We start from the raw sequence: 25,861 nt of genomic DNA, 5'->3' as shown, positions 1-25,861 counted from the left end.
GCGGCCCGGCCGGGCTCCGGCCCCCCTCCGCGGCCGTGCGCGGCGAGGAGCTTCCGGGGTAAGCGGGAGGGCAGGGACGCAAGGCTGTGCCGCGGCGAGCTGCGGAGCGCGGCCGCCGGCGGGGTGAGTGCGGCAGCGGCTCCGCCCGCCTGAAATTTTCGTTTTCATCGGGAAGCTGGGTTTGTTCTGGAGAGAGCAGAGGCATGGCGGGGTTTCTTTCTTTCTTCCCCCCCTCCCCTTCGCCCTGTCTTTCTGCAGTTGCTTCTTTTTGCCAGCTGGCGTTGCTTACTGCGCTGACCCCTATCTAATTCCAGCGTGGGGTCCGAGGAAGGTCTTCTGCAGCTTCCTTGTTCTCCAGCCTGCCCCGAGGCGCCCCTCTCCCCGCTGCATGGCTGCGGGGCCTGGCCTTGCTGGGAAGGAGCCGCACCTTAGGCATGGCCTCTTCAAGCATCCTGCCTCCACCTCCCTCCCCCGCCCCGAAAAATGCAGGGAGCAAGAGGCTGTGGTGATGGAGAATACCAGAGCTCCAGTCCCCCAGTTTYGCACCAGCTATTCCCAGAGGGACATGACATTGGATGCCACTGTGAGAGCTGCTGCCCAGTAGGCCTGTGGCTATCAGGTTACCCCGCAAGGGCTGGAGGCACCCGAATCCACAGGGTGATGCTGTTCAGCCTAGGAAACAAGTTGTAGGTGTTGTAGGTGCTCAGGAGGATGAGTGAAGCYGGTTGTCAGTAATTTAATTCTGTAAATCTTTAGTTACTGTCACAGCTAACTTCAAATTGTAAATGAAGCCTCTCTCCTTCGGAGAAGTTATTTAGTTCAAAGTGGTTTCAGTCCAGAGGAGGCATGTGCTGCAGACCCTTAGCATGCTGCTTCCCCCATGGAGTCAGGTGCTACCAGAGGTTCATCAATGTGTGTCTCCCCTCTGGCTGTGTCAAAATGGGTGGACCTGGGGGGATCTTCTGAAGCAAAGCTGTGGTGGGGAGACTTCCACATATGCCAACTGCTAATCCACATCACGGTTTCTGAGGGAAGCATGTCTGGGAGYATGGGAGAGCTGCAGGTTGCTGTGGCCTGATCCCTTCATAGCAAAACCAGTAACTGGAGAGATGTCACAGCATGTATCCTCTGTTTAATCTAGGAACAGCCTTTGGAAGGTCTTGTTTCTTCAGAACAGCTTTTCTCTCCATAAAGTCTGTTCTGAGCATAAGTGTCCACCATTAAGAATATATGCATCGAATTCATAACGACATGAGCATGCAGGGTCAGGTCATCCAGAAACCTCTGCTCAAGCCTTGTCAGTGACCTGCAGAAAGGGGAGTGCTGCAGGCTAAAYAGTTCGTTTAGCCTCTTGTTCGCAGCTTTGCCTCTGATCTCTAAGGGTGTTGTGGCGGACAAYGTAAAATCAGCTGACAAGCATGTGTTTATATTATGGAGGAGGGGGTTGTTATTCCATAAAAATGTGGTCATTCTACATCTTCTCTGTAAACACTTTGAGGAGAAAGGTGTCAATAGTTATCTTACTATTACTGAGCCACAGAGAAAGTGAGGATTCCCACTCCTAACCTTGTGTCTCAGTTGTTGAAATATTACATACAATTTGGTTAAAGGCACTGATTTTCAGGCAGGCAAAAAGTGAGTTGTCCTTTGTTCTATGAATTCTTACTTGTCATGTAAGCCCTACAAAAACTGCTGAGTGCTATCACTAATGCTATGCCATAGGTCAAAAGACCTTATTGCTAGTGGTTTGAGAGGAATCAGGATAGTAGGAAAATTCTTCTATTCAGGATACCTAAGGTGAACTTAAAATGCTAACAGACTCTAGTTGTACTGAACAGTAAGTGTAATTAAATTACTGTATTGTTTCAGATAGAACTGGAGAATTGCTTCCATCTAGGTTTTCTTCTTTGGAGTTCCAGGAGAAGAGAAACATAAGAAAAGTTGCTGCCTATAGCAAAGTTGTTAGCAAGAATTTTTCTTAGGTAGAAAATCATACATGCAAAAACTTGTTCTTTCCACCCACTTGTTTGACATAATGTGTCAGTAATGTGAATTAGGCATTAATTTTGTATTTTGTAGCAACAGGCTACACTATGCACTGCCTTAAGGAAAAAAAAAACACAGAAACCTTCACTATTAGCTAGTATCTTAGAGTGTTTGGTGTTACCTATCAGCATTTAACTCGGCATTTTAATATTTATTGCTCCGGTTATAGGTGTGCTGTCTGTAACCTCAGGTTAGTTAGCAACCTATCCAGCTGATGTCTGTAGAGCGTGACAGTCTTCAAGATACATATACTGAAGTGTTCGTGTACTATAACGCTCTGTCTTTTGTGGTGCATGTTGCTGTGTTGCAGGCAATAAAATACAGCTTGAAATGGACTTTGATTTTTACCTTTTTATTACAACAGGAAATTACAATAATCTGTTGTCATGATGACTAAAAAATAATAGTTCTTTTTTTTAATCTGTTAGGTCAGTTCATTCTGCTGACTTCTGCCAGACACATTGTTAGGTGTAAAACACAGCCTGCACACTCACAAGGAAGCTGAAAATAATATTGAAGATAAACAGACTTAAAGAAGGTAAGAATTTATAATTCTGTCAATGTGATGCTTAACTTCTGGCTCTTGTTTTTCTCTAAAGGCAAATAATTTTACTAGAGAAGTCAGAGGAGACTTTTTTTATTTAAATTCTAAACAAAATGCTCACTGCCATATATGATCACCTCAAAAGATGTAATATATTTACTCACTGAAGAGCCTAATGAGACCAATGGGAACTGCTGTCTCTGTTAAAAGTATCATACTGCAATACAGAAACAAATGAGAAATCCATTAAAACCCTCAAGTGCCCAATATGGGGTTCAAAATGTTTGTTCCAATGAATCAGTCTTTCAGTGAGATGATAATTTTCCAGCCTAATCATAGAATCATAGAACTGGTAAAGGTTGGAAGGGACCTCTGGAGATCATCCACTCTCTAACAGGTAGCTCATACAGGGATCAAACCTGCAACCTTGGCATTATTAGCACCATACTCTAACCAGCTGAGCTAAACCTAACCCCAATCATGACTTAAACTGCATAGTTTATACTGAGAAATAGGAAAACGAAAATAATTTGTCAGTTTGGATTGAAGTAAATTTGAGGCATTCGTGTTTTGTATTTTGTCTTCCAGGTTCTGAACCATGGACAGCCTCAGTGCAGCAAATACCACTTTTGCACTCGACCTCTTAAGAAAGCTGTGTGAAAACAACAGCACACAGAACCTATTCTTTTCTCCTTTTAGTATTTCTTCTGCTCTGTCTATGATTTTGTTGGGTTCGAAAGGTAACACTGAAGCCCAGATAGCAAAGGTATGTCAAAGAAAAAGTATATCAGATTTGACATGAACATATGAACCACAAATCTGTCTTGTATGGTCTGGGACCTGCACTTATGCTAAATTGTCATTGTCATTCTGGCCTCAGTAAACAGGGCTCTTCCTTTTTTACTGCTTAAAAAGTACCTTTTATTTTTTAATTGGTACGTGTTTGTGTAGGTGGAGCTTCCTTCAGTATGCAATTAGGAAGTTCCTGGGTTTTTTTATTTTGTTTGCTTTTATGAGATAGTGGTGTTCCTTTTGAATGTTACTAAGAGATACTGAGGTGAGGAGTGGAGGGAAGGGGGTAGGTTTTGTGTTTGTTTAGCTAGAGATGAGTCTCCTGCTACAAAAAATATTTTCTTCCACACTCTCCTCGGGAGCAGTATCAGACTACATTTTGAAAATGCAGCCAGACAGTTTCAAAAAAATAAGAAATCACCCCGTAAATATGTCATGTCAGACACCCCAAAATTTGAAGAAATCAAGAAAAAAATCACCAGTCGCTTTTTTAGTATTTGCCTCTGTTTTCACAATCCCAAATTCTAACGTGTGAGTACTTGAAATACCTGGAAGAAGAAAGTGGTATAGGGCTATGAGCACATCTCTGAAGACGTGGATATGTAAGCCAAGATTCAGAACAGGGAAAAGCTGTATGGCCAATGAAAAGTAAAATTTATGATATTAGTATGTAAGCAAGTTACTACAACTAGAGTTAGTGAGTGTAGTGAACAGTGTACCAATGGTGTATTAGTAAGGCTTGCCCATGCATGCACGCAGACACATCAGTAACTGCAGTACTGCTTATCCCGTATTCACTTAGGGGCTGCCTACCTCCCCCTTCTTAGTGTGAAGTGCCTTCATCTAGATTGTATTTTGGCGTAGATCATTTTTACATTTACATTTGTAGTAATGGTAGCAGTGCTCAAAAAGAATGAGATGGGAGCTGAGACATTGTTTTAATGAGAGTTTAACTCCCTACCTGTGTTAACACTATAGTTACAGCAGCCTATTTTTAACCTGTCATTTGAAGGGCTGGATCAGGTTTATGCCTATCCTTGTTTGCATCTAAGGGTTTGGATGAATTCCTTTGACGCTGCTACAAACAAATGTGAAAGCATCTGAAGTTTTGTTCTGTTTCTTTTTTTTTTTTTTTTTTTTTTGGGTTTTAACACAGTTTTTCTAGGTTTTCTAGGGTGGGGATTATAAATTCCCAGTTCTCCAATAAAAACCATATGCAGTATTAAGGAAAAGGCAAAATGGGTCTACACTTAGAATTCTCAAGAGGCTGGATGAATTTCTTAGAAAGTCATTGTTTAGATTTGACTTGTCTTTTGTTTATAAAGCATCGTTCTCTGCATTGTGATTTTAAAGCATTATATATATTAGTGGGCAGGAACATTCCCTTGTTTTCTGACAGTCTTGTTCAAAATGTGCACTGTACAGTTCTCAGATGTTGTAGTATTCATATCATGACATTCTTTCCCAACAATTATAGTTTATTTTACTTTAACCAACCATTTGAGTGGTTTAAAATGTCACCTTATTCCATCTCACTTCATCTGAATCTTGCATATGGATTTAAGGATTTTCATCAAATATTTAGGACTGATTGCAGCCAAGAAAATGTGCTCTACTACCTTGCTGTCAATTTAGAATAACTCTTTGGACCTCTGTGAATCATTTCAGATTTAAATCTATGTAGAAGAAGCAGAAGTAGAATTGTAAAATGTTGATGCAGAAGTCTTATCAGGATAAGCCAGATATCCCAAATACTTATCTTGGTTGCTGCAGATTTTATTTTGTTGAACTGAGTAAAATACATCCTGTGAGAATATCAAATACTGGTCTGTGCACACCTTTCTCATAGATCAGAACTTTAGACAAATATAAGTCTGATGTTTTCTTTGACAGCTAGGGCAGTCCAGTGTCGTGGAAGCAATGAAACACTGCCTAATTTGCAACTGGCATTCAGAGAAGCCTTCTCAAATTGTCATCATACACTAAAGTATTTCTTTCTTTCCTTCAATTTTAATATAACTCAAGTAGAGGTTCTAATATTAATGAACAAGAATCCTGTATAAGTTTTAATATTCATTTATTTCATAGATGTTTTTAAGTAATGAAAATACTACCTTTTCATGTAAAGATTTCAAGTCAAGCAACAGACACCCGTACTCATAAACATTTTCCTAGTAGAATTATGCCAAGTGTGGCATTTTAGGTACTGTAATTCATTTACTTCTTTAATAAAATAGGGCTGAGAGAGCACAGTGATAAAGACAATACAGAAAAAGGCCACTGACAGACAGACAGAATTGAGCATGTACCCATTTAGGAACACAAATAACAGCAGATTTTTACTTTTACAGTTATTTGAAGGCATTGCATAAGATGTTGCTTTCAACTCTGAGAAATGGGCTGTACAAAGGGCTATTGTTAGCACAGGAGAAAACAATAACTGTGCATTAGATGACTTTATTTAACATACCCAAGTAATGCCACTTGCATACTTTTCTATTTATGCAATTGACAACATGAAATGCATAATCAGCTGTTTTTCTTCTTATGTGTACCTCTTTTTGCRTAGTGAAAGAGGAGGACAAACATGTTTTGTTTTCATTTAAATCTATGAAAGCGACAAGACTTTATGAAAAGCAAGTATGGTGAATGGAGTGGAAATTATAAAATTTATTTTATAAATACAGTAGTTTTTTGTGCTGGTGGTTTCATTACAGGTTCTCCAAAATTTTGTTTTTAAATGAATATCCCTTAATGCTTGGATAGAATGAAGGAAGCTGTATACCGCTGACCCTTCTGCACCTTAACTTACTACACTTACAACATATGACTGTGCACACATCATTTGTAACTTGCATGATCAGCTGCACATAGGTAATGTGATGAAAAATCTGCTGCCCTCCATGGCTTGCTCTAGTCAGTTGAAGTCAATTTTTGATCTCAAAACTGGTAAAAATAATTGCACTCAACCAAGTGTTTTAGAGGTGACATAGACTCTGCAGAAATTGTTTGCCTTTCTACAGGTGCTTTCTTTGAGCAAAGCTGAAGATGTCCACAATGGGTATCAATTACTTCTTTCTGAAATTAACAATCCAGATACCAAGTATGTGCTCAGAACAGCTAACCGGTTATACGGAGAAAAGACATTTGAATTTCTTTCCGTAAGTAAACCTTAAATTTGTGGGGTTTTGAAGTATAAAATTCTCACTACACGTTCCCGTTGGAGGGCACATACAGGCATTGTATTTTACTTCACTAGTTCTTTCTAGACTGAGACCTACCAACCCGAAGACTGTCCTCAAAATGGCAGTATCTGAATTTGTTCAAGAAGCTCCTGTTTGATAGCCCTGTGATGGTGCAAAGCACTATAAAAACTGTCAGATTAAATGCACAATTTACACATCTTTTGGCTATGGGCTAAATATTTGATATCTCTTTTTTCATTTGATCATGTGTTAATGTGGTGAAAAGGAGAATTTTTATTGCAGTCTAGCATAAGCATTATTTTATAGTTTGTCTTTTCTCTGTTATCCAGATAATATGCTAGAAGGGGCATATGATTTGTAATAGTTTCCATTTCAGAAGGTATAAAGAAGAATAATAGGTACTGTGTCATGCATGTTCCTTTAGTCATTTCCCTAGAAATACATCTATGCGTTTTATTTTTATTTTCAGGGAGTGATGAAACCATGTAGGAATTTATGTCTTAAGAATTCTTGTAATGCTTTTTATTATTCAGGCTGGTACAATCCTGTTGCTTTTCCTAATTTGCAATCTTTTTTGTGTGAAAAAATGCTGTAAATTAGCACCAATCAAGAGTTTCAATCAAGCTTGATTAAAATTGCCAAGATTAAACATTGAAACTTTGGATCTATATAATAAAGATCTAAATATATGAAATTGGAGAGAAGGTATGTTTTTTCTCTGTATGAAAAATCACTGTTTCACCTCTGAACTAAAAGTGTTTCTGTTAGTCTGGGAGTTCTAACAACTAAGTTTATGTAGAAACAGGCTTACAGCATTGTGTGTTCTCTGACTGAAACCAAAAGAACTGGAATCATATCATCTCTCAGTTCAGTTTTATTGGACTCTCTAGCAGTGCCCTAGCCAAACCAGTTTGGCTTAGTAACATAAAAATGGAAGACAATTTCTAGTTTGATTAGTAGGTTAAAAAAAACAAAGAAGAAGAAGTAATAGGAGGGCGTCAGACAAAACTTTAATGGTGCTGTATGAAACTGAGGGAAGAGAGAGGGCAGATTTTCTCAGTGTGTTTAGGAATAGTCTGTGACTGAACATGAGTAAAATACATTGCTGAAATTCTGTGCTTAATGTTCATTGTAGTCATTTACAGAATCAAGCCAGAAATTCTATCATGCTGGACTAGAACAAACTGACTTTGTGCATTCTTCAGAGGATTCCAGAAAACAAATAAATGGTTGGGTAGAAAAAAAGACTGAAGGTAAGTGTTTTGTAAAACACCATCTTGCACTTAAAGGCACTCAGGGCTTGGATAAACTGCTATTTCAAGATAAAATTTATTGGATTTTTAACAAATCCTGAGCTTTCACTATCAGATTGATACTATCTATCACATATACTGTATTTGTTAATAATTAGATACATGCCTAGTTGTTAAAATTTGTTTTCCTTCAAATGTATCTCAAAGGTAAAATTCAGAACCTGTTGGCTCAGGGGATTATTAATTCAATGACCAGACTTGTGTTGGTGAATGCCATCTATTTCAAAGGCAACTGGGAGAGCCAGTTCAACAAAGAGAAGACGGTGGAAATGCCATTTAAAATTAACAAGGTATGCTATGCTGAAATGGTGGCAGTACAATGTTACATGTAACTTGGAAGGAAAAATACATTTACACAGGGTTACCATAGGTAGACTGTAAGGAATTGCTTCTACTCTGTCCCTTTAGTATGAACATCCTCTTTGTTTATTTTCTGCTAATTTTTTCACATATTTTCTAAAACTTTTAGTATCAAAATTAAATTTTTATTTTATTCTGTTTCTTTTTTCTTATTACCTTTATTTTCTGTGCTTGAGAAAGGCAGTCCTATGTGTAGTTACAGAACTTAAAACAACTTCTGAAGAGAACATTGCTAAGTGAACCTGTCATGTAATTCTGTGGGAATCTACAAGGTGCTGGCAGAAGAAATTATAAATCATTTAGCCTCCATGGCCTGTAGTCCAGTACTTCTGCATACAGAACTCCCTCAAACCTGAAAATATTTACAAAGTCTGCCCCTTTCTCTGCCTTTTTTTACGTGGCTGAAAAGTGGGCACAGCAGTTGCAATGCACAGCTTCATAAAGGCTTTAAGGGTTTACTTCCTTGTCAAAAATCTGAGCTTACTAATTCTTTTCTCACGTGAATGGCAACTCAAGAACAACTTCACAAAAGTCAGTGAACAATCATCAAGTGAACTTGACTATTTCAGCATGAAACTGGTGTGCATAAGAAAAGGATTGTACTTTTAGGCTGTAGGCAGAAGGAACATTTGTACATGTTCAGAAACTTCTGAATGCAATAGCCTTCTTCAGCGAAAATGCTTTTTCACTGCATTTTTACCATGGAATTGATGCAAAATAAATGGGGGAGTAACCGTTTCTTCAAAGACATCAGTACTGGACTTTTTCTCTTTTGGAAGTAAACCTATGCTATTCTAGAAAACTCAGCCATTATGATTAGTGGGCCAGGCCTGCTGCTTGGAGATTACCTCAAACTCTGGATATGTTGCCAGATGTCATTAACAAGAACTGGTAATGTGACTCCCTCAGAAATTCACCTTCTTTAAACAAACACTGCAAAATTGAAACTGTTATGCTCAATTTAAAACTATCCCTCCCTCAGTGGTGAAATACATCCAAGAATGTCTAAAGCTACTACTACAGTTTTTCAAATAGGGAATTTTGTAGCTTACTCCATACTATGTATACAGAACTTCAGAAACCAACAGACTGACTTGGTGCCTTGCATCTTACCCTATCACTATTGAGATACATATTGAAAAAGCTTTCAGAGTTGCAAAATTACCTCTGGGATATTCTCGCTTTGTTTCAGTGGGCTTTACTTTAYTTTAACTTTTTGCATGATAATCTCATCAAGGTTACACAGGAAAACAATGGAACCCTTAACTGAAAAGGAAGACAATGAATTAAACAATAGTAACTGATGCTCTATGCAAAAAAAGAAAGGACCCAGTGGAGAATGAGAAGAAAATCTCTCCCTAATGTCCCTGTGATCTTTAAGGGCTCAAAATAGTGCCCTCATTTTGGGGGCACTTTTAGTGGCATGTTAAAATATTTTAATTCTGTTATTCGATAGCACATATAGCCACAAAAAAATGAAAATATCTAAATTGAAATTATTTTGTATCATATAAAGCAAGGAAGATAGGCCATGCTTCCTATCCACGCTGTTAAAAGGAATGCTAATTCTTGAGTATGTAAAAGCATGTTCTTGCCTCTTTACAGACACTTCACATATACTTCCACATTAACAATTAAAAAATAAATCTTAAGGATCCTTAGGTCTCATCCCTTGCTTTACTAAAAGCAGTGGCAGGGCTATACCCCACAGCATGTTCTAGTTCTCTGTACAGTCAAATTTTAAAAAGCTCTGAGTAACTGGATGCCAACCTCTTATTTTAAGACCAGCATACTAGCTTAGTATTAACTGTTGACATCACTTTATTTTTAGAATGAGAGTAAACCTGTGCAGATGATGTTCAAGAAAGATAAATTTAACATGACCTATAATGGGGACTTCCAGACCAAAATCCTTGAGCTCCCTTATGTTGATAATGAACTCAGCATGATCATCCTGCTCCCCGATGCAATCCAGGATGGATCCACTGGCTTGGAAAGTGTAAGTTGTTAAACTAAATGCAAAGACAGTTTGTATCATGCCAGAAAGGAGTTTGATATTGCATACAGACCTGCAAGTTGAATTCCAAATCTCTTGTGTCACTGGTGCCCAATACTGGCTGAAATGTCCAATATGCCCATGTCCAAAGTGACTGGCCTAACTTGTGTCACTGCTGGTCAAGCTGTGTGCTGCCCCCTACTGAGAGAGAGAGACTCTGGAAGAAGGCATAACCCTCAATGGGAGTAGGAGTTAGTTATAGTTAAGGTGAAGGCGTAGTATAGTCCCCACCAAATGAGCAGGGGTTCTGAGAGGCTCTTAGGAAGTCCATGTAGGAAGTCCCTGACCCATAGATGTTCATTTCTGAACAGCTGGAAAGTTGTCTTTGGCCTACCATCTGGAAACAGGCTCACCAGAACCTCTAGGATCTCTTTTGTTCTGGAGATAACCAACCAAGGAATTCATTAATCATATAGTCCAGCATTGGCTGCACAGGGTATTGTGAGCAGGCCTTTTCATCAGGCCTGTCAACCTGAAGGATGACCTTTTCTTTGAGATAGAAGAGCTAGGTTCAATTTCTTTGGGACTTAGAAAACAAGGATTAGTTCTTCTGTAGCTTAGTTTCCCATATGTAAAATAGGGTTTAACAATCTAACTTGTTTTGTAAAGCAAACTTAATGAGGAAGGGACTGATTCTTTCTGTATCTTATCACAAAAAGCGTATGGGCCCCCGTAAGCAAGTCTAGATAAGACTTGCACTTTGAGCTTGAGAGCCTCTGAATTATGAAAAAGAAAGATACGTGCATGCACCATTTAAACACATACAGTAGTCGCCACTTTTGGCTTTGTAAATCTGTGACTGTTTTCTCATTTGAATTACATAACTTTTTTAAGCTGGAAAGGGAACTTACGTATGAGAAGCTGATGGAGTGGATTAATCCTGAAATGATGGACTACACAGAGGTGAAGGTGTCTTTACCCAGATTTAAACTGGAAGAAAATTATGATCTGAAACCCATTCTGAGCAGCATGGGAATGCCTGATGCGTTTGACTTGATGAAGGCAGACTTCTCAGGAATCTCGTCTGGCAATGAGTTGGTGCTCTCTGAAGTGGTTCACAAGTCCTTCATAGAAGTCAACGAAGAAGGCACGGAAGCGGCAGCTGCCACAGCAGGAGTGATGATGCTGCGCTGTGCAATGATCGTTCCAGAATTTACTGCTGATCATCCCTTCTTCTTCTTCATCCGGCATAACAAAACTTCTAGCATTTTGTTCTGTGGCAGGTTTTGCTCTCCCTAAAAAGATGTCTTGGCAGAAAAGCCACTATTACTCCAGGAAGTTTGTTTCTTCACAATACGATTGCTCTTTTGCACTAATTGCATTTTTCAGTAGTGCCTGAATCCACTTTTGTCATCTTCATCTCAAGCTTGAATAGAATAACAGAGCCACTTAGAAATGTATAGCAACTGCCATTAAAAACAACCCTTTTGTCCAGTGTGCTTAAATACAGAGTTGTCTAACACCCTAAAGGCATAAAAACAACCTATTTGCTCAGTGAATGCTTCTGTCTGTGCTTGTGGTTGCTACTGCACTTCACTTTTTCTGGCCACTAGACAGTGAGTCAGAGAGTGATGTCTCATAGAAAAGGAAAAAATTAATTTCATTTCTGACTAAGTTGGAGCTTATTTCTCACCCTTGCCCCTTTTTTCTTTCGATTCCAGTCTTTTTTTCTTTGTCTTTCCCCCCAGACAGATCCTTAAAAATTTTCATGGGGCCAGGATCAGTGTTTTATCGCCATCTGACACTAAGGTTTATTAGCTATGTGTACATCACAGTCCTCTCATGGAGTAGGACAGATATCTCCATCATAACATAAAAAGCATGTCATTTAATAAAAGGCATACGAGGCCTATACAATATTTAAATGCCAAACCTTTATTTTTTATAGCTTTATCTTTTTTCCTATTCATGTTTTGTTTAACAAGCTTAGTAAATAATACCAAAGAATGAAATGATTTTCCAAATACAAGGATTTTTTTTAGCTGTTTCTGTTTCTGAAATAATAAAAGAACTAATTGTGAGTGCTATGGGACCTGCATTTCTCTTCCAGCTGTAAATAGTGCAACTTTTTTTTTAACTGTACTGTGAAGAAAACTATTCTGGATGGTTGACAAAGCTTCCCTGTAGGTGGTTAAGAACTCATTGTTTAATGTCAGAGTTCCTGAATACAGTAAAATCCAGGTATTGGATTGCCATGAAGTTAGGCRTGGGTCTTATCCTAAACAGCCTGTGGAGCATGGAGGTCCTAAGACAAGCATTGGTTTCTGCGCAGGACTCTAAGGGTGTGTATGTTTTTGTGCACAACTCCAAAACAAACCATGGCTCCCTGATCATGATCCAAATAGTGCTAATTGCTGGTCTTAACTCATGATAATGCATGACAATTCAGCTATCTCAGAGGGGAAGAAGATTGGAGCATTATTTGGAGGAATAATATTAAAAAAACTAGCCGACCTGATGCGAGTCACATGGTTAAGCTAAACAGCTGGTACTGCACACCCTAAGACACAACAGGCAAGATTGCTTTTCCCAAACAGTAGCCTTTAAAACAGAGTGGCTCTATGGGTGGGGTGTCCTGGCTGGCCAAATCAAGCAGTAGTGAAGGAAAAAAATCAAACCAAAGAAAAAAAAGCCTCCCTCTTGTTTCTTTCTTTACTTTTTCTGTAAAAAACAAAGTAAACGACCAGCAACCTAAAGTTGAGTTTAACAGGCCTGATAAGAGCGAAGGGGCTATGCTGGGCACCCACTGTGAGCTTCCTGCTGGACCAAGCACGTCTTCGCCCATTTGCGTGCTGGGATTTTCATTTTTTTTCCAGTTTTCGGTCAGTCAGGCTCCCGACCCCGCTGTGCCTTCGGTGCTGGCGAGCGGGGCACTCGAGCCTCCCCTCCCGCGGGCTGCGCCGCCACCGCGCCGCTCCGCCCGCCCCGGGCGATCCCGCGGCGGTGCACGCGATGCGGCGCTGCCCTTCCCTCTCCCCGCCCCGGGGCGGCCCGGCGGCGCAGCGGGCGCTCCCGCACCGCGCCGCGCCGCGCCGTGCCGCACCGCGCCGGGCAGGTAGGCTGCAGGCGCCTGCGCTGGGGCTCCGCGGGCGGGAGGGGAGCGCGCAGGGGGCCCTGTCGGGGTGATTTCTACGGGAATGGGCCGACGGAGGGGTGTAAGGGGTCTGTCGCCCCCACCCCCTGTTGCCTACCCGCCGCGGAGCTGTCTGTGCGGCCACTGCTTGGGCAGCTGTTCTGGTGGTGGCGAGGGGTAAAACACTGGGTTTCAGTGAAATGCCTAGAAATTGTGTGTGTGTGTGTGTGTGTGTGCCTGCCTATGTGTTTAAAAGCAGAAAATAATGCTTCTGGTTTTAAAGCGTGTCTCTTCTAGCAGGGAGATACATAGAGGTTGGTTGCAAAGATAGCAGCCTTTTTCCTGTCAGGCGACTGACAGATAATATTTTAGATTGCCTGCAGTTAGGCCATACCAGCAATAATGACATCTCAGTGCAAACTCCTTCCAGTGGCTGGGTGCAGACCACAGTAACGATGCTACTGTGGTGTCCTTCCTGGTTTATAAAGGCAGATGCACAAGTGTGAATGTCTAAAATAAAACCTTGCAAGGAAAGAAGCTAGAAACAGCCACGTGTGAAAGTCTCACTGCAAGCAGAGAAAAGTAGACATCTTAGTTGGGCAAGCAGTTAGATTTTGCTCTGTAGACCGGTACTGACTGAAAGGCAGAGCTCAGAGGGTTGTGATCAGTGGCATAAGGTCTAGTTGAATGCCRGCAACTATTGGTGTCCCCCTGTGGTCACTACTGGGTCCAGGGTTGTTCAACTTACTCACCAGTGACCTGGATGAAGGAACARAGTGCACCCTCAAAAAGTTTGCTGGTGATCTGAAACTGGGAGAAGTGGCCAATACACTAGAAGGCTGTGCTGACATTCAGAGTGACCTCAATAGGCTGGASAGATGGGCAAAGGGAAACTCATGAGGTTCAATAAAGGGAAGTGCRGAGTCCTGCACCTAGRGAGGGATAACCACATGCACCAGTACAGGCWGGGGGTTGCAGAGAATGGTCTGGGAATCCTGGGGGACAACAAGGTGACCATGAGCCAGCAATGTGCCCGTGTAGCCAAGAACGCCAATGGTATTCTAGGATACATTAGGAAGAGCATTGCCAGCAGGTCAAGGAAGGTGGTCCTTCCCCTCTACTCAGCTGTGGTGAGGCCGCATCTGGAGTGTAGTGTCCCATTCTGGGCTCCCCAGGACAAGAGAGACATGGAGCTGCTGGAGAGAATGCAGTKAAGGGCCACCAAGATGATGAAAGAACTGGAGCATCTCTCATATGTGGAAAGGGTGAGAGAGGTGAGAGAGCTAGGACTCTTCAGCCTGTAGAGAAGCCTGAGGTGGGATCTKATCAGTGTGTCTGAAGAGAGGGTGTAAAGAGATGGGGCCAGACTCTTTCAAGTGGTGCCCAGCAATAGGACAAGCAGCAACATGCACAAACTGAAATGCAGGACGTTCTGTCTGAACATAAGGAAAAACTTCACTGTAAGGGTGACTGAGCACTGCAACAGGCTGCCCAGAGAGGTTGTGGAGTCTCCGTCACTGGAGATATTAAAAACCCGCCTGGACAGGATCCTGGGCAGTGTGCTGTAGGTGACTCTGTTTGAGCAGGGAGGGGTTGGACTAGAAGATCTCCAGAGGTCCCTTCTGACTGTTCTGTGATGCTGTCTCCAACCTTTCCATAGATTCTTGCAGCACAGACCCAGCCCTCACAATATCCACTCCAGTTCCAAGTACCTGGTAGTGAGGCTCTCACCAACATGAATCTGTGCTCTGGTTGTGCCCTATCAGCCCCAAAGCTTCGCCTGGTCTGTGTTTCACTTCTGCTTTCACTAGCAGTTACATTAATCCAAAGCCTAGGCTCTCTGTCCATACATTTAGGATCTACACACAATCCTGTTAAGATTCACATGCGTTTTCACCCTGATCCAGTGTGTTGGTAGCTTGGGTTGTTCTCAATAAACTGGTGTAGTGGAAATAGTGGTGTTTTACACATGTGGCATGGTTTGTTCATTGAAGGCAGACAGCTTGCAGAAAGGTGTTTACATCTCCCTTATTACCTAGCAGTTACTAGCGATAGCCTCCATATAGGATGCAAGCAGTATGATTGAGCTGTCTTGAGTATGTTGGGTTTGTGGAATTGAAAGACTAATTTACAATTCTGCCAGTACACATGCTTCCAATTTCAAGGTAGAAGGCACGGAATTTTTTGAAATAATGTCTCTAAAGTTAGTGTGACTGTGATTGCACTGATTTTTTTTGAAGAAGAAGATAATGCATTGACAGTAATATTCTTGTTATTCCTGTTCTCACATGCACATTTTCTTAATCCCATCTTTACTGTATGACTCACTAAGCATTGAATTGTAGAGTATTTCTTAGAGTCCTTACTGAATGTTTTATTTTTCAGCTGTAACCATGGAGAACTTGAGTAATGCAAACAGCAGATTTGCACTCGACCTGTTTAGGAGGGTTAATGAGACCAACCCAACAGGAAACATTTTCTTCTCTCCTGTCAGTATTTCTGCTGCTCTGGCTATGGTCCTTTTGGGGGCCAAAGGTAATACAGAGGCTCAGGTGCTGAAGGTTAGCAAAATGTTTTCGATTCTGTTTTATATTTTATTACATTAAAATTCTAAGCTTTAGAAGAGAGAAAATGAAAGAATGGCAAAATATGAAAATACTTTGTCATGCTCATTGAGTCTTCCTTGGCCTGTTTCCTGCCATTGTATTATACTGCCTGCCCTGCTTTAAAGCCCTCTTTCCCTCTTTGCCATGCCCCTTGTTTCTTGTTTAATTTCACTTATTAAGTTGTTATTAAAGTGAAGTGTTTCACTAGTCAATCAGTCTCAATTTAAACTGACTGGAGTTTATAGCTCCAAGGCCTTGTTAGTTGTCAGACATTTCCATAAAGAGCTGTTGTTTTGTAATACTTAGTGAATGGTTTAGTAATGGTACACTTATTAAAGTGTTTTGTAAGAAATACAAAAACAATAATAAACTTTTAAATTTAAAGTATGATAACTRTGTTAATAGATGACAATGTTATCTTAGTCCCAGGCCCCAAGTTTTGGTAAATGATGGGATTGACCCTTGATACAGGAAAGYATTCATATTTATGGTACATATTAACATGTTCTTAAGTTCTTGGGGAGTTAGCCATAATGATAACATCAGATATATTTCAAATATGTATCTTTAATATGTTCTTTATATTCTCTGTCATATTGGTTTGCTTTGATGAGGCAGTTGCCATTGGCAAGACCTTTAAATATTTAAGACTGCAGTAAGGCATAGTTTAAAAAAAACAAAATGGTTTAACGTGTTCTCTTTGGGTTTTGCGGTGAACTCAGTTCATCAGCCCTTCCACATTCAACAGCCTGGTTGAAATCTGGAGCAGATAGCATCTGTATTTTAGATTATTTTTTTCTAAGAGTCGAGGATTTCACAGCACTGATTACAAAATGCAAAAATCTTGTACAAGGAAGTGTACCATTACTAAGCCTGAGGCCTCCTGCCTGAGCGGAGCTTGGTCACTACTGCTTTTCGTTTTGTTAGGCTGCTGCCAACCAGTGTGAAGGAGTATACGAGAATTCTGTTTGCAGTGATCATGGTGTATTTGTCTATGAATAATTTCACCTTTGTATTTTGCACTTTAGGAGGAACTGTTTCATACTATTATGCACTGCTGTGCTTATTGAATAGGACAATAAAATTATTTTCTCATTACTTTGCAAAACAGACTTTGCACATACATTCCCTATAATCAAACTGACAGCCCCACCCAGGATCAACCTATTGAGAGCAGAGATAATACAAAAAGCTTTGAAAAAAATATGCATTTGAACACAATGATCCTCAGTAATGCATGTTCTCATACCACAATACTTAGAAAAATACAGCTTTTGAGAAGGCAGTGCCTGATAACTGTCCAGGGCTGTATGCAATCATATAGAAATTTGTTTCTGTGGTTATAATCCTATTGCAGGGTGCCTCAGTGCGGTTCTTGCTCAACTGTTCCTATGTACACAACCTCAGTTAATGTGGGCAGTATGACCAGACCAAAACCCAGTTAGATAAAATGAAGGTTTTTCCTTTGTATTCAGTGTGTATTCCACACAAGTCTTCTGTATTGAGAAATATGATTCAAATTTGAATGTAGATGTCCCTGCCTTGGTTTTATCTTCTCTGTCAATGAAGTCTGATAGCTTTTGTAGTCATGTCAGTAATCCTTGGCTAGCCAGCTCGCCTCTGGGAAAGAAGGTACCGGTAAAGAGAAACTGCAGTAATGCATTTGATTTTAAGATTATACAGTTGTATATGAAAACAGTTGTATTTTCATTAAATCATAGAAGATAATGATTTTAAGCTATTTTAGGAGCTCATATTCCTTGAGTGCTCACATAAGCCCTATGTTAGGCTTCATTGTATGTTGTGAAAGCAAAACTGAGGTTCTCTTGGGCCAAAGGGAGAAGCAAGAAAGCTGAAATGTCCTTACGGCACTTGTCTTTTCAGTTTCCCATGTGGGAATGAGTCCTAGTGCCCAGTGGTCCATGGAGGGGATGCATGCTGGCACTTCTCAGATAGGACTCTTTGGATTATAATCAATGGCTTCAACTGTGTCTAAATATAAACCAGTAGCTTAATACAAGTGACTGACACAGGCAACCGAAAACTAAAAGCCAGTTTAATTCATTCTTAGACTTACTGAAATCTCTAAAAACTTCTGACCTCTTTTTGACTTTCCTTATATCAGCCTAGCTACCTGACTGTTCAGAGACATGCTGTAGATACTGTATGCTCTATAAAGRCTAGATTAGCAGCAGTTGGTTCATTTTTTCTATTTCAGACACTTCATTTTGACAAGGTTGAAGATATTCATTCAAGATTTCAGACTCTGACTATGGATATTAACCACAGTGATGCTCCCTATCACTTACGGCTTGCCAATCGGCTCTTTGGAGAGAAGTCCTACAGCTTTTTGCCGGTATGTTTACGCAGAATGTAATTGTGTGGTTGAGCCCTGCGGGAAGTTTTGAAACCAGTCATCAGTTTCTTTCCTATCTCCAGAATGTACTATGGCACAAAACCCCCACTAGAACGGGTCTAAATGTAAAAATTGTAACTTCTGGCTCTCCTTTAGTAAGGTGTGCAACTCACATGTTCCTGATTTATTTAAAAATGCATTTTCAGCCATTTGAATGTTTATAAAGTAAAAATATTTCTAGGCATATTTGTAAATGTTACTGAGCAGTTGACAGAAGTATTACATATGTGCATACTCATGCCTACATCTGTGGGCACCTGCACATGTCACCCAAAGGAATGCCTTTTCTTCACTTAGTTCTGCTGCTTTGGGGCTCAAGAGAATAAGTGGTTGCCTCAGTTCTTAGCAGAAAATAACTACCATAACATCCCAAGGCAAGGCGGCTATTTATAACCCTCTTCAGCACCTTCTGGGAATTTCTTGTGGTGTATAGGCCATGCTGTGGCCTGTTTCAGCAGAATGAGGGAGTGAAACACCTGTAGCAAGCACTGCGTCACAGGTACACCTGGCCGATGTCCCAGGAGGCTTGCTCTGACACAGACAGAAAGCAGACAGTGCAGTGGTAGGGCCTCACCTCTGGGTGGGTGATAAACTGACCTGGACATTATCGGCATCATAAAGACATGGGTTTTTATCTATGTGCAATGAAAGCTATATTGTTTCAAAATCTAGGATTTCCTGACTAATACTCAGAAATCATATGGAGCAGATTTGGCTGCAGTTGATTTTCTTCAGGCTTATGATGAAGCCCGAAAGCAAATTAACCAGTGGGTAGAGAAGAAAACTGAAGGTAAGCTAGCTAAACTGAAAGTAAGCTTTCGTTAATGAAGTAAGTGGCAGTGTTTCATGGCTTGGGAATGGGAATAGGTTTTATTTTCTGCTACCTTTAAAGCAGTTTCATTTTACCCTGAGATATTCAATTGCTTGATTGACACAGCAAGATAGTTAAAGATTTACATATTTCCATTTTTGCACATTATGGCAAATAAATGCAGAATAGGTATCTAAACATAGGTTTATACTCATGAGTTAGGGACTTTGTTTCAGGTAGTCTGGTCAATGCTATATATATTTCTAAATACAATGATCTTAAATTTAGGTATTCTCTAGTTCTTGTGTAGTTGGCTGCACATACCATAAAAAAATTTGACTGTCAAGTTATGCGCTGGTGCTTCTGCAGCTTGGACCCCGCTGGCTTGTTTTCAGATCGATAGCGAGAACCAAATCACCAGAGACTGAAAGTCACATACGACAGATCACACTTTCATCAAATTACTGTACATCTAAAGTTATAATAATGTGTACTATTAAAAAGTGTGGTGAAGTAAAAAGACCGGTCCTGGAGTGTACACTTTTTTATCAGAGGACTGGATTTTTATATGTCTGGTATTTCTATGGCATCAGGGATGTTTTATATGTAGCCAACATATAAGCTTTTGTTGTAACTTTTTTTCCCCTCTCCCTCTGAAGGTAAAATTCCTAATCTGCTGTCTGAAGGCTCAGTTAATAACATGACCAGGCTTGTACTGGTGAATGCTATTTATTTCAAAGGGAACTGGGCAAAGAAATTTAAAGAAGCCAATACTGCAGACATGCCATTTTGGTTAAATAAGGTAAAATGGAGATACCTTGATAGTGTATATCTAATGGAAATGTCAAATAATATGGATCCTAATTTGAAGCTTTATTTAGAAATAAGATTTAAAAAACAAATATAAATGGAAATGATTTCGTGAATGTTTTCAGTTCAGCTGAAAGAGTTTTTATACGGATTTTAGTATTTTTCTGTGTTCAGCAAGCTCTTTATTCTCAAAGTATTTATTGGAATGGCATCAGGAATACTTCTCATACATAGACTAGGAACCTGACTATGTTGAGCAGAATTTATCTGTCTCTGAGCTGCTGTGCCTGTTTGCAATGCCAGTTTAGCAAGTGATTAGACATTTTGGTTGAGCCTCATTTTCTTGCTCTGTATTCTACTTATGCCAACAGCTTTACAAGGTATTGTATACATCTGCTGAACCGAGTTGATCTTCATTGACTTTAACACACTTCTTTGTTGGTAGAACAAAACCTGGCTTTGCTGGTCATTTTTGCTGGTAGAACAAAAGGCACAGCAAAGTCAAATAAAGGCACGGCAAATCAAAGAAATTCTGTCCCAGTTTTTGCAGTGATTGGGCTAGAGAACCAAAAGAGAACTAAACATAATAAATCAGCATTTATATATCATTTTGCCTTCAATAAACTATTAAATGTGCAATCAGAAATTTGATAAAGAGGGTCTTAGAATTGCCTGATGTAATGGGGGGGGGGGATTTTGCAAGATTCATTTTAATCTTAGTCATTAACAACATACATAAAGACGTGATTTTTTACTTAGCTGTTTCCTATCACTTCTCAAAATTAGTATTTTCTTAACTGCTATTTTCTCTACCTTTCAACTACCCAGAATGAAAGAAAGACAGTGAAAATGATGTATCAGAAAGAGAAATTTCGTGTGGGGTACATCTCTGAAATTAACACCCGTATTTTAGAGCTGCCTTATGATGGACAAGAAGTTAGTATGATCATCTTGTTACCTGATAACATTGAAGACAACTCTACTGGGCTGCAGAAGGTGACCCTTCTAAGCTTATGCTGTTATTTAATAGATGAGTTCTGCCATTCAAAATTAAAGCCTTAATGAATGTCTCAGAGCCCCATATCTAGCAAGCATATTTTTAGACAATGTTGTTCTACAAATACGGCCATAAAAAAATACATGCATGCACTGCATCAGGAAGAGAGGTTGTGTTCTGGTTTTGTAGCTTGCTTTCATGTGGTTTTTGACTTGCAAACAGAACCATGAGGGAGATAACAGAAAGAAAGTTAACTATGAGACTTAACTTTCTTAAACTTTGAAAATCTTATTTTCTTAGCTTTAAATAGCTGAGGCTATTTACCATTAAATGACCAGGAACACATTAGCTTTTTTGTGATCTCTGATAATTTCCTTTGCTATTGGCTTTTGATTATATAATTCCATTTAGCTAGATGAAACAGTAGGAATAACATTTTAGTTGCCAGCCATTCTCTACACTGCAGAAAGAAGTAAACGTCCATGTTAGGCAAATACTGCACTGACTTCACTAAATTTTAATAACATTAATTTGATCTACATAATACTAATAATGATACGGGTATGGTCATTTTTGTATAGATACTTCCTAGTTGAATAGTGCTCTATAAAGTAGTTTAAATGTTACTAGAATTGAAATATTTCTACAATAGTGATATTTGATGATCTCTGTGCTTGTAATTCTAGCTGGAAAAGCAGCTCACCTTTGAGAAGCTCCAGGAATGGACACATCCACATCACCTGTATTCCACTGATGTTAATGTGTATTTGCCGAAATTTAAGCTAGAAGAAAGCTATGACCTTAAATCGGATTTATCTGCTATGGGCTTGTTGGATGTATTTGACAGCAGCAAGGCTGACTTGTCAGGAATGTCAGAGGCATGTGACCTCTTTCTGTCTAAAATTGTCCACAAGGCTTTTGTGGAAGTGAATGAGGAAGGTACAGAAGCTGCAGCTGCCACTGCTGGCATTGCTATGCTTTGTGTGGTTATGGAAGAGGATTTCAATGCTGATCATCCTTTCATTTTCTTCATCCGCCACAACCCAACACAAAGCATACTTTTCCTTGGCAGATATACTTCTCCATAAAAGAGAATCTATTATCTGCTGCCCAGTTCCTGCTGCGATCAATGAAAGCGTTGCTCCTAAATAAGCTGGATTTTGGAGTAGAAACTTACTGCTCCTGTCCGTGAGTTCTTAATAACTTTCACTGAGATTCTGCAGTTCCTATTTACACATTCCCAGTGAAAATGATAAGTATTTTTTTTTTGTGAGTCTTTCCCCTTTTCTTACAGAGCATCTTTAATCACTAGGAAAATTTTAACTGTAGGCAGAGGAAATCTTTTGAAACTGGACTAGAAATGGAAATGCTTTTGGACATTTAAGGCACAGTATCACTCCATATGAGTTCTTGTGCAGGTTACTGTAAGTAAACACTTACTGTGTTTACTCTTCAGTAAGTGACAGCCCCCTAGATCACCACTGACTGATCCAGTCTGTCATTGTCCATGTGTGCTAGAATGTGCTTGCAAAGCTATTCCTTCCCTAAAGCCTTGCTCCTGACAGGTATTTTAATAAAATACTTCTCTGCACCAAAAGGCATGCTCCCCAACAGCTGAGTTTGCCCAGTTCTCTCTTGGAATAGAAGGTCAGATAGCATTTGTTTAGAGACATCTATTATTAGAGAAAGGATTAAGCTATTTAAACAGAAGTAACCCCTTCTAGTCATGAGCTCAAAAACTTACTGCTTTTGAATGATAAGGAGGATAAGACATGAGTAGTATCTTTACGGGGAACGTTTTGAGAGTTTTTAAATTTATAGTTTGATACTATGATAGTTTCTGAAAACGTGTGAAAACTTTGCCAAGGCTCAGAAGGTGGCAGAGGTTTTAGGTGCCGTTAGATACCTCTCTTCAAGTTCAGAAGTTTTCAACATGGCCTAGATTTCTTTCCACAGTCACTGTGATCCTCCTAAAACCTTTACAGCTTCCCAGCAGGAGACGATCTTCAGCAGCTACCTGATGTGTCACTGCATGCAGAAGTATGCCACATTTACTGAGCTTGGACTTCCACAATCTCTCTGTACGCTAGTGGTGCCTTACACCTGGGAGCCCCTGTGACTGTGTACTGTACTTATTTCTGTTCGTTATTTGCCTGTCATGTATATCCTGACTTTCATTCCTAATGCTTACTTGTACACACTCAGTTCTGAGTTGGGCACAATCATTTATTTAATTGTGAACTGTATAATAATTTTGTCTTTAAAGTACAAATAAAGACTTTTTGTTAAACCTGTGTTTTAAACAAGTAAATGTCTGCATACAATTTGGTATTTCAAAATACAAAAATAACTGTTTAAAGGATAACTCCAAGGAAAGCCACTGGCTCCGTAAGTGTGATCAATTGTATGAGGTTTAGAATTAGTGAGAATACAGAAAAACAGCCTGGTCATAGGGGAACAGATCATGGGATCTGAACAGATTTCTGCTGTGAACCATCCACTTCCCCTGTAAATTTAACAGCTCCATCTGTTAGCACTTAAAGGGGAAGGGAGAGAATAAGAACTTATGTTAAATGACTTGTTTGGTCCTTACATTATAAAATGTGTTTCAGTGTGTTACTGATAGCAAATTTCAAGGACTGTGGTCAATCTGTGAAGGAGTGTACTGCAGGGTACAGATATGAGAGCAAACTTTTCTGTGCGGAATGATTTGAAAAGCCAACACGTTGTGCCTAAGTCTTTGGAGAAACAGATTACTTATACAGCCTTGTGTCAAAAATTGGAATTATTTTTTCCAGGTTTCTGAGCCTTCACCTTCAGCCTTTTGGCAAAACTCTGTCGACATTGACTTTTTTATGACTAAATAAGGATTAAGAATTTGGTAGTATACATCCTTACCTTTATATACTTAAACTTGGTCAACACTTGAAAGATGCGTCATGTCTAAAGTTTGATCAGGGGATCAGAAGAAATCTAAAGCTACACTGCTGTRTACCTTTACATAAACCTAATTTACCTCTTCACTACAAACAAAAAGTAGAGTTGCACTTTTTTATCTATACTAAGTGAAGTAGTACATTTTCTCAGGTTTTAATATATAAATATAATATAAAAATATATATTGCAAATGCAAAATATAAAACTGAACTCTATCAGATTACTGAAGTAATTTGACTCTGATAAATACCACAGCTTTGAACTGTTATGTAAGGTTTTATGAAGGGATTCATGTCTTTATTACTCTGGTTTCAGTTATTTGTAATTGAAAATTAAATTGAAATGAATAATTTGGTTTTCTACAGACAGAATAAGAGATAAGAATTTCCATAAAGTCAGTACTATTTTCTTCAAGTTCATCCATTTTTTTAAAAAGCCAACAAACCTATTGTTGAATAATCCTCTCTCATATTTCAGGTGCCATAATAATGTGGTATTGAGTGTTCTTCTTAATACTTTTTTCCTGTGCTCCTGTCAAAATGAGTGATGAGGACTGACTATAACAGGGAAATTGGAATGCCAAGTGTATTTACAGGTAATGTTTAAAAAATAAAATACTACTTAAAATAGCTTTTACAAAGGACATCATTATCTGCAGAATTACTAAATGACCACAGGTCMCACCAAGGACAAAGCTTGGTAATTTTCTATATGAGATCTTTTAATCAAGAACCAAGGATGAAATTATAACTTCAATGAGTTAAAGATACAACATGCGAGATGAGAGGATGTCACCTCAGAAATCTGAATATAAAATCATGAACCTAACTTTACTCTTAGTTAAGTAGTAGTCGCTCATCTGCATACACAATATACAAAAATACTTTCCATATATGAAATATTTTATTTATATTAATCTAGAGGATTTTAACATTAAAGGGCAAAATTGCCAGATTAACTGCAGTTAATTTCCTAGCGGGGAACTGATAATTACATGGAAATGAACTTCCCTATCCCAAACCAAACTGGAGTGAGCTTCCAGATTGGAAGGGCACAACATGAATTTCTTCCACTAGAAGAGACAATTACTGAAGATGGAATTCAGTCTCTGTTTTTTGGCCTCTCTGAAGCAGACCTTATTTTATAACAATACAAAATTCAGAGCGATAGATCTTCACCTTGAAATGCTGAGTAAACCAGACTTTGTACTGCTGCTTGCATATCACAACCCTTTGATGTCATTAATATAATTAAAAAAGCACTCTGCCATTTCATTGCTGTCTGAATCATATAATTTAAATTGCCATTCCTACAAAGTAAACATCACATCCTGGATTAGGAAGACAGTTTAAGTCATCCTAGAGAGAAACTTAAATGGATCAGTTAACTTTAAGCACCTTCAATATTAGGATACTTTCTCTATTAAATGTCTCTGTATTTATGTATGACCTGAAATATATAATAATATAGTATATTCTAGGCATTAAGTGAGCTTCAAAAGGTATACCCCAGGCACTTAAACACAGAAGAAAAGAAATATATGTCATTACTTTTTTAATTTCACTTGTTCATCTTGTGATTTTGGAGCAATCTCACCAGGAGCTTGGCTTCTGCTTTTTGAAAGCAGCATTACCAACTCTAAGCAGAGACTTTACACATCATCCTGAGAGGAAATGGACATTTTTGCTTGTGGTCTGTTACAGAGGGACAGGAAATGGTGCAAAGTGAAATGACAATTTGTGATTGCATCTGCTCCTGAAGAACTTCTTAATAGAGCACAGAGTTCTCCAAACTGTGCAGGTGACCCTCTTTGAAGGGAATATTAGAGGTACGCATCATGGGAAGGGAAAGACATGGGAGAGGTTTACAGTGCAGGATCTTGCTAATTACCATA

General features: G+C 39.3%; 2 protein-coding genes across 4 annotated transcripts; both read left to right on the top strand.

Annotated features, from left to right (window-relative positions):
* On the top strand, positions 1 to 11,816 carry LOC146584972 (serpin B6-like). Of its 2 annotated transcripts, none has more exons than XM_085323765.1 (8): positions 1 to 123; positions 2,475 to 2,584; positions 3,179 to 3,356; positions 6,406 to 6,543; positions 7,724 to 7,841; positions 8,049 to 8,191; positions 10,093 to 10,260; positions 11,152 to 11,816. In XM_085323765.1, the coding sequence occupies exons 3-8, from the start codon at positions 3,189 to 3,191 to the stop codon at positions 11,554 to 11,556; spliced, it is 1,140 nt and encodes a 379-aa protein (XP_085179891.1). In that variant the 5' UTR covers positions 1 to 123; positions 2,475 to 2,584; positions 3,179 to 3,188; the 3' UTR covers positions 11,557 to 11,816. The 2 variants fall into 2 exon arrangements, with proteins under 2 accessions (XP_085179891.1, XP_085179892.1); XM_085323766.1 differs by having other exon boundaries at positions 4 to 58.
* A 594-nt stretch (positions 11,817 to 12,410) lies between these two features.
* On the top strand, positions 12,411 to 23,265 carry LOC146584971 (leukocyte elastase inhibitor-like). 2 transcript variants are annotated; one of them, XM_085323768.1, is made up of 7 exons: positions 12,411 to 12,599; positions 15,776 to 15,925; positions 18,215 to 18,352; positions 19,085 to 19,202; positions 19,883 to 20,025; positions 20,862 to 21,029; positions 21,717 to 23,265. In XM_085323768.1, exons 2-7 carry the CDS (start codon positions 15,800 to 15,802, stop codon positions 22,116 to 22,118), a joined length of 1,095 nt encoding a protein of 364 aa, XP_085179894.1. In that variant the 5' UTR covers positions 12,411 to 12,599; positions 15,776 to 15,799; the 3' UTR covers positions 22,119 to 23,265. The 2 variants fall into 2 exon arrangements, with proteins under 2 accessions (XP_085179894.1, XP_085179893.1); XM_085323767.1 differs by lacking the exon at positions 12,411 to 12,599 and adding an exon at positions 13,349 to 13,372 and having other exon boundaries at positions 15,776 to 15,951.
* The last annotated feature ends 2,596 nt before the right edge of the window (positions 23,266 to 25,861 follow it).

The sequence above is a fragment of the Rhea americana genome, unplaced genomic scaffold, assembly GCF_003343005.1.
Source record: "Rhea americana isolate MKP2758 unplaced genomic scaffold, rheAme1 scaffold_87, whole genome shotgun sequence".
Lineage (NCBI taxonomy): Eukaryota > Metazoa > Chordata > Aves > Rheiformes > Rheidae > Rhea > Rhea americana.
Note: the sequence above shows the minus strand (reverse complement) of the source record. Positions and strands in the feature narration are given on the sequence as shown.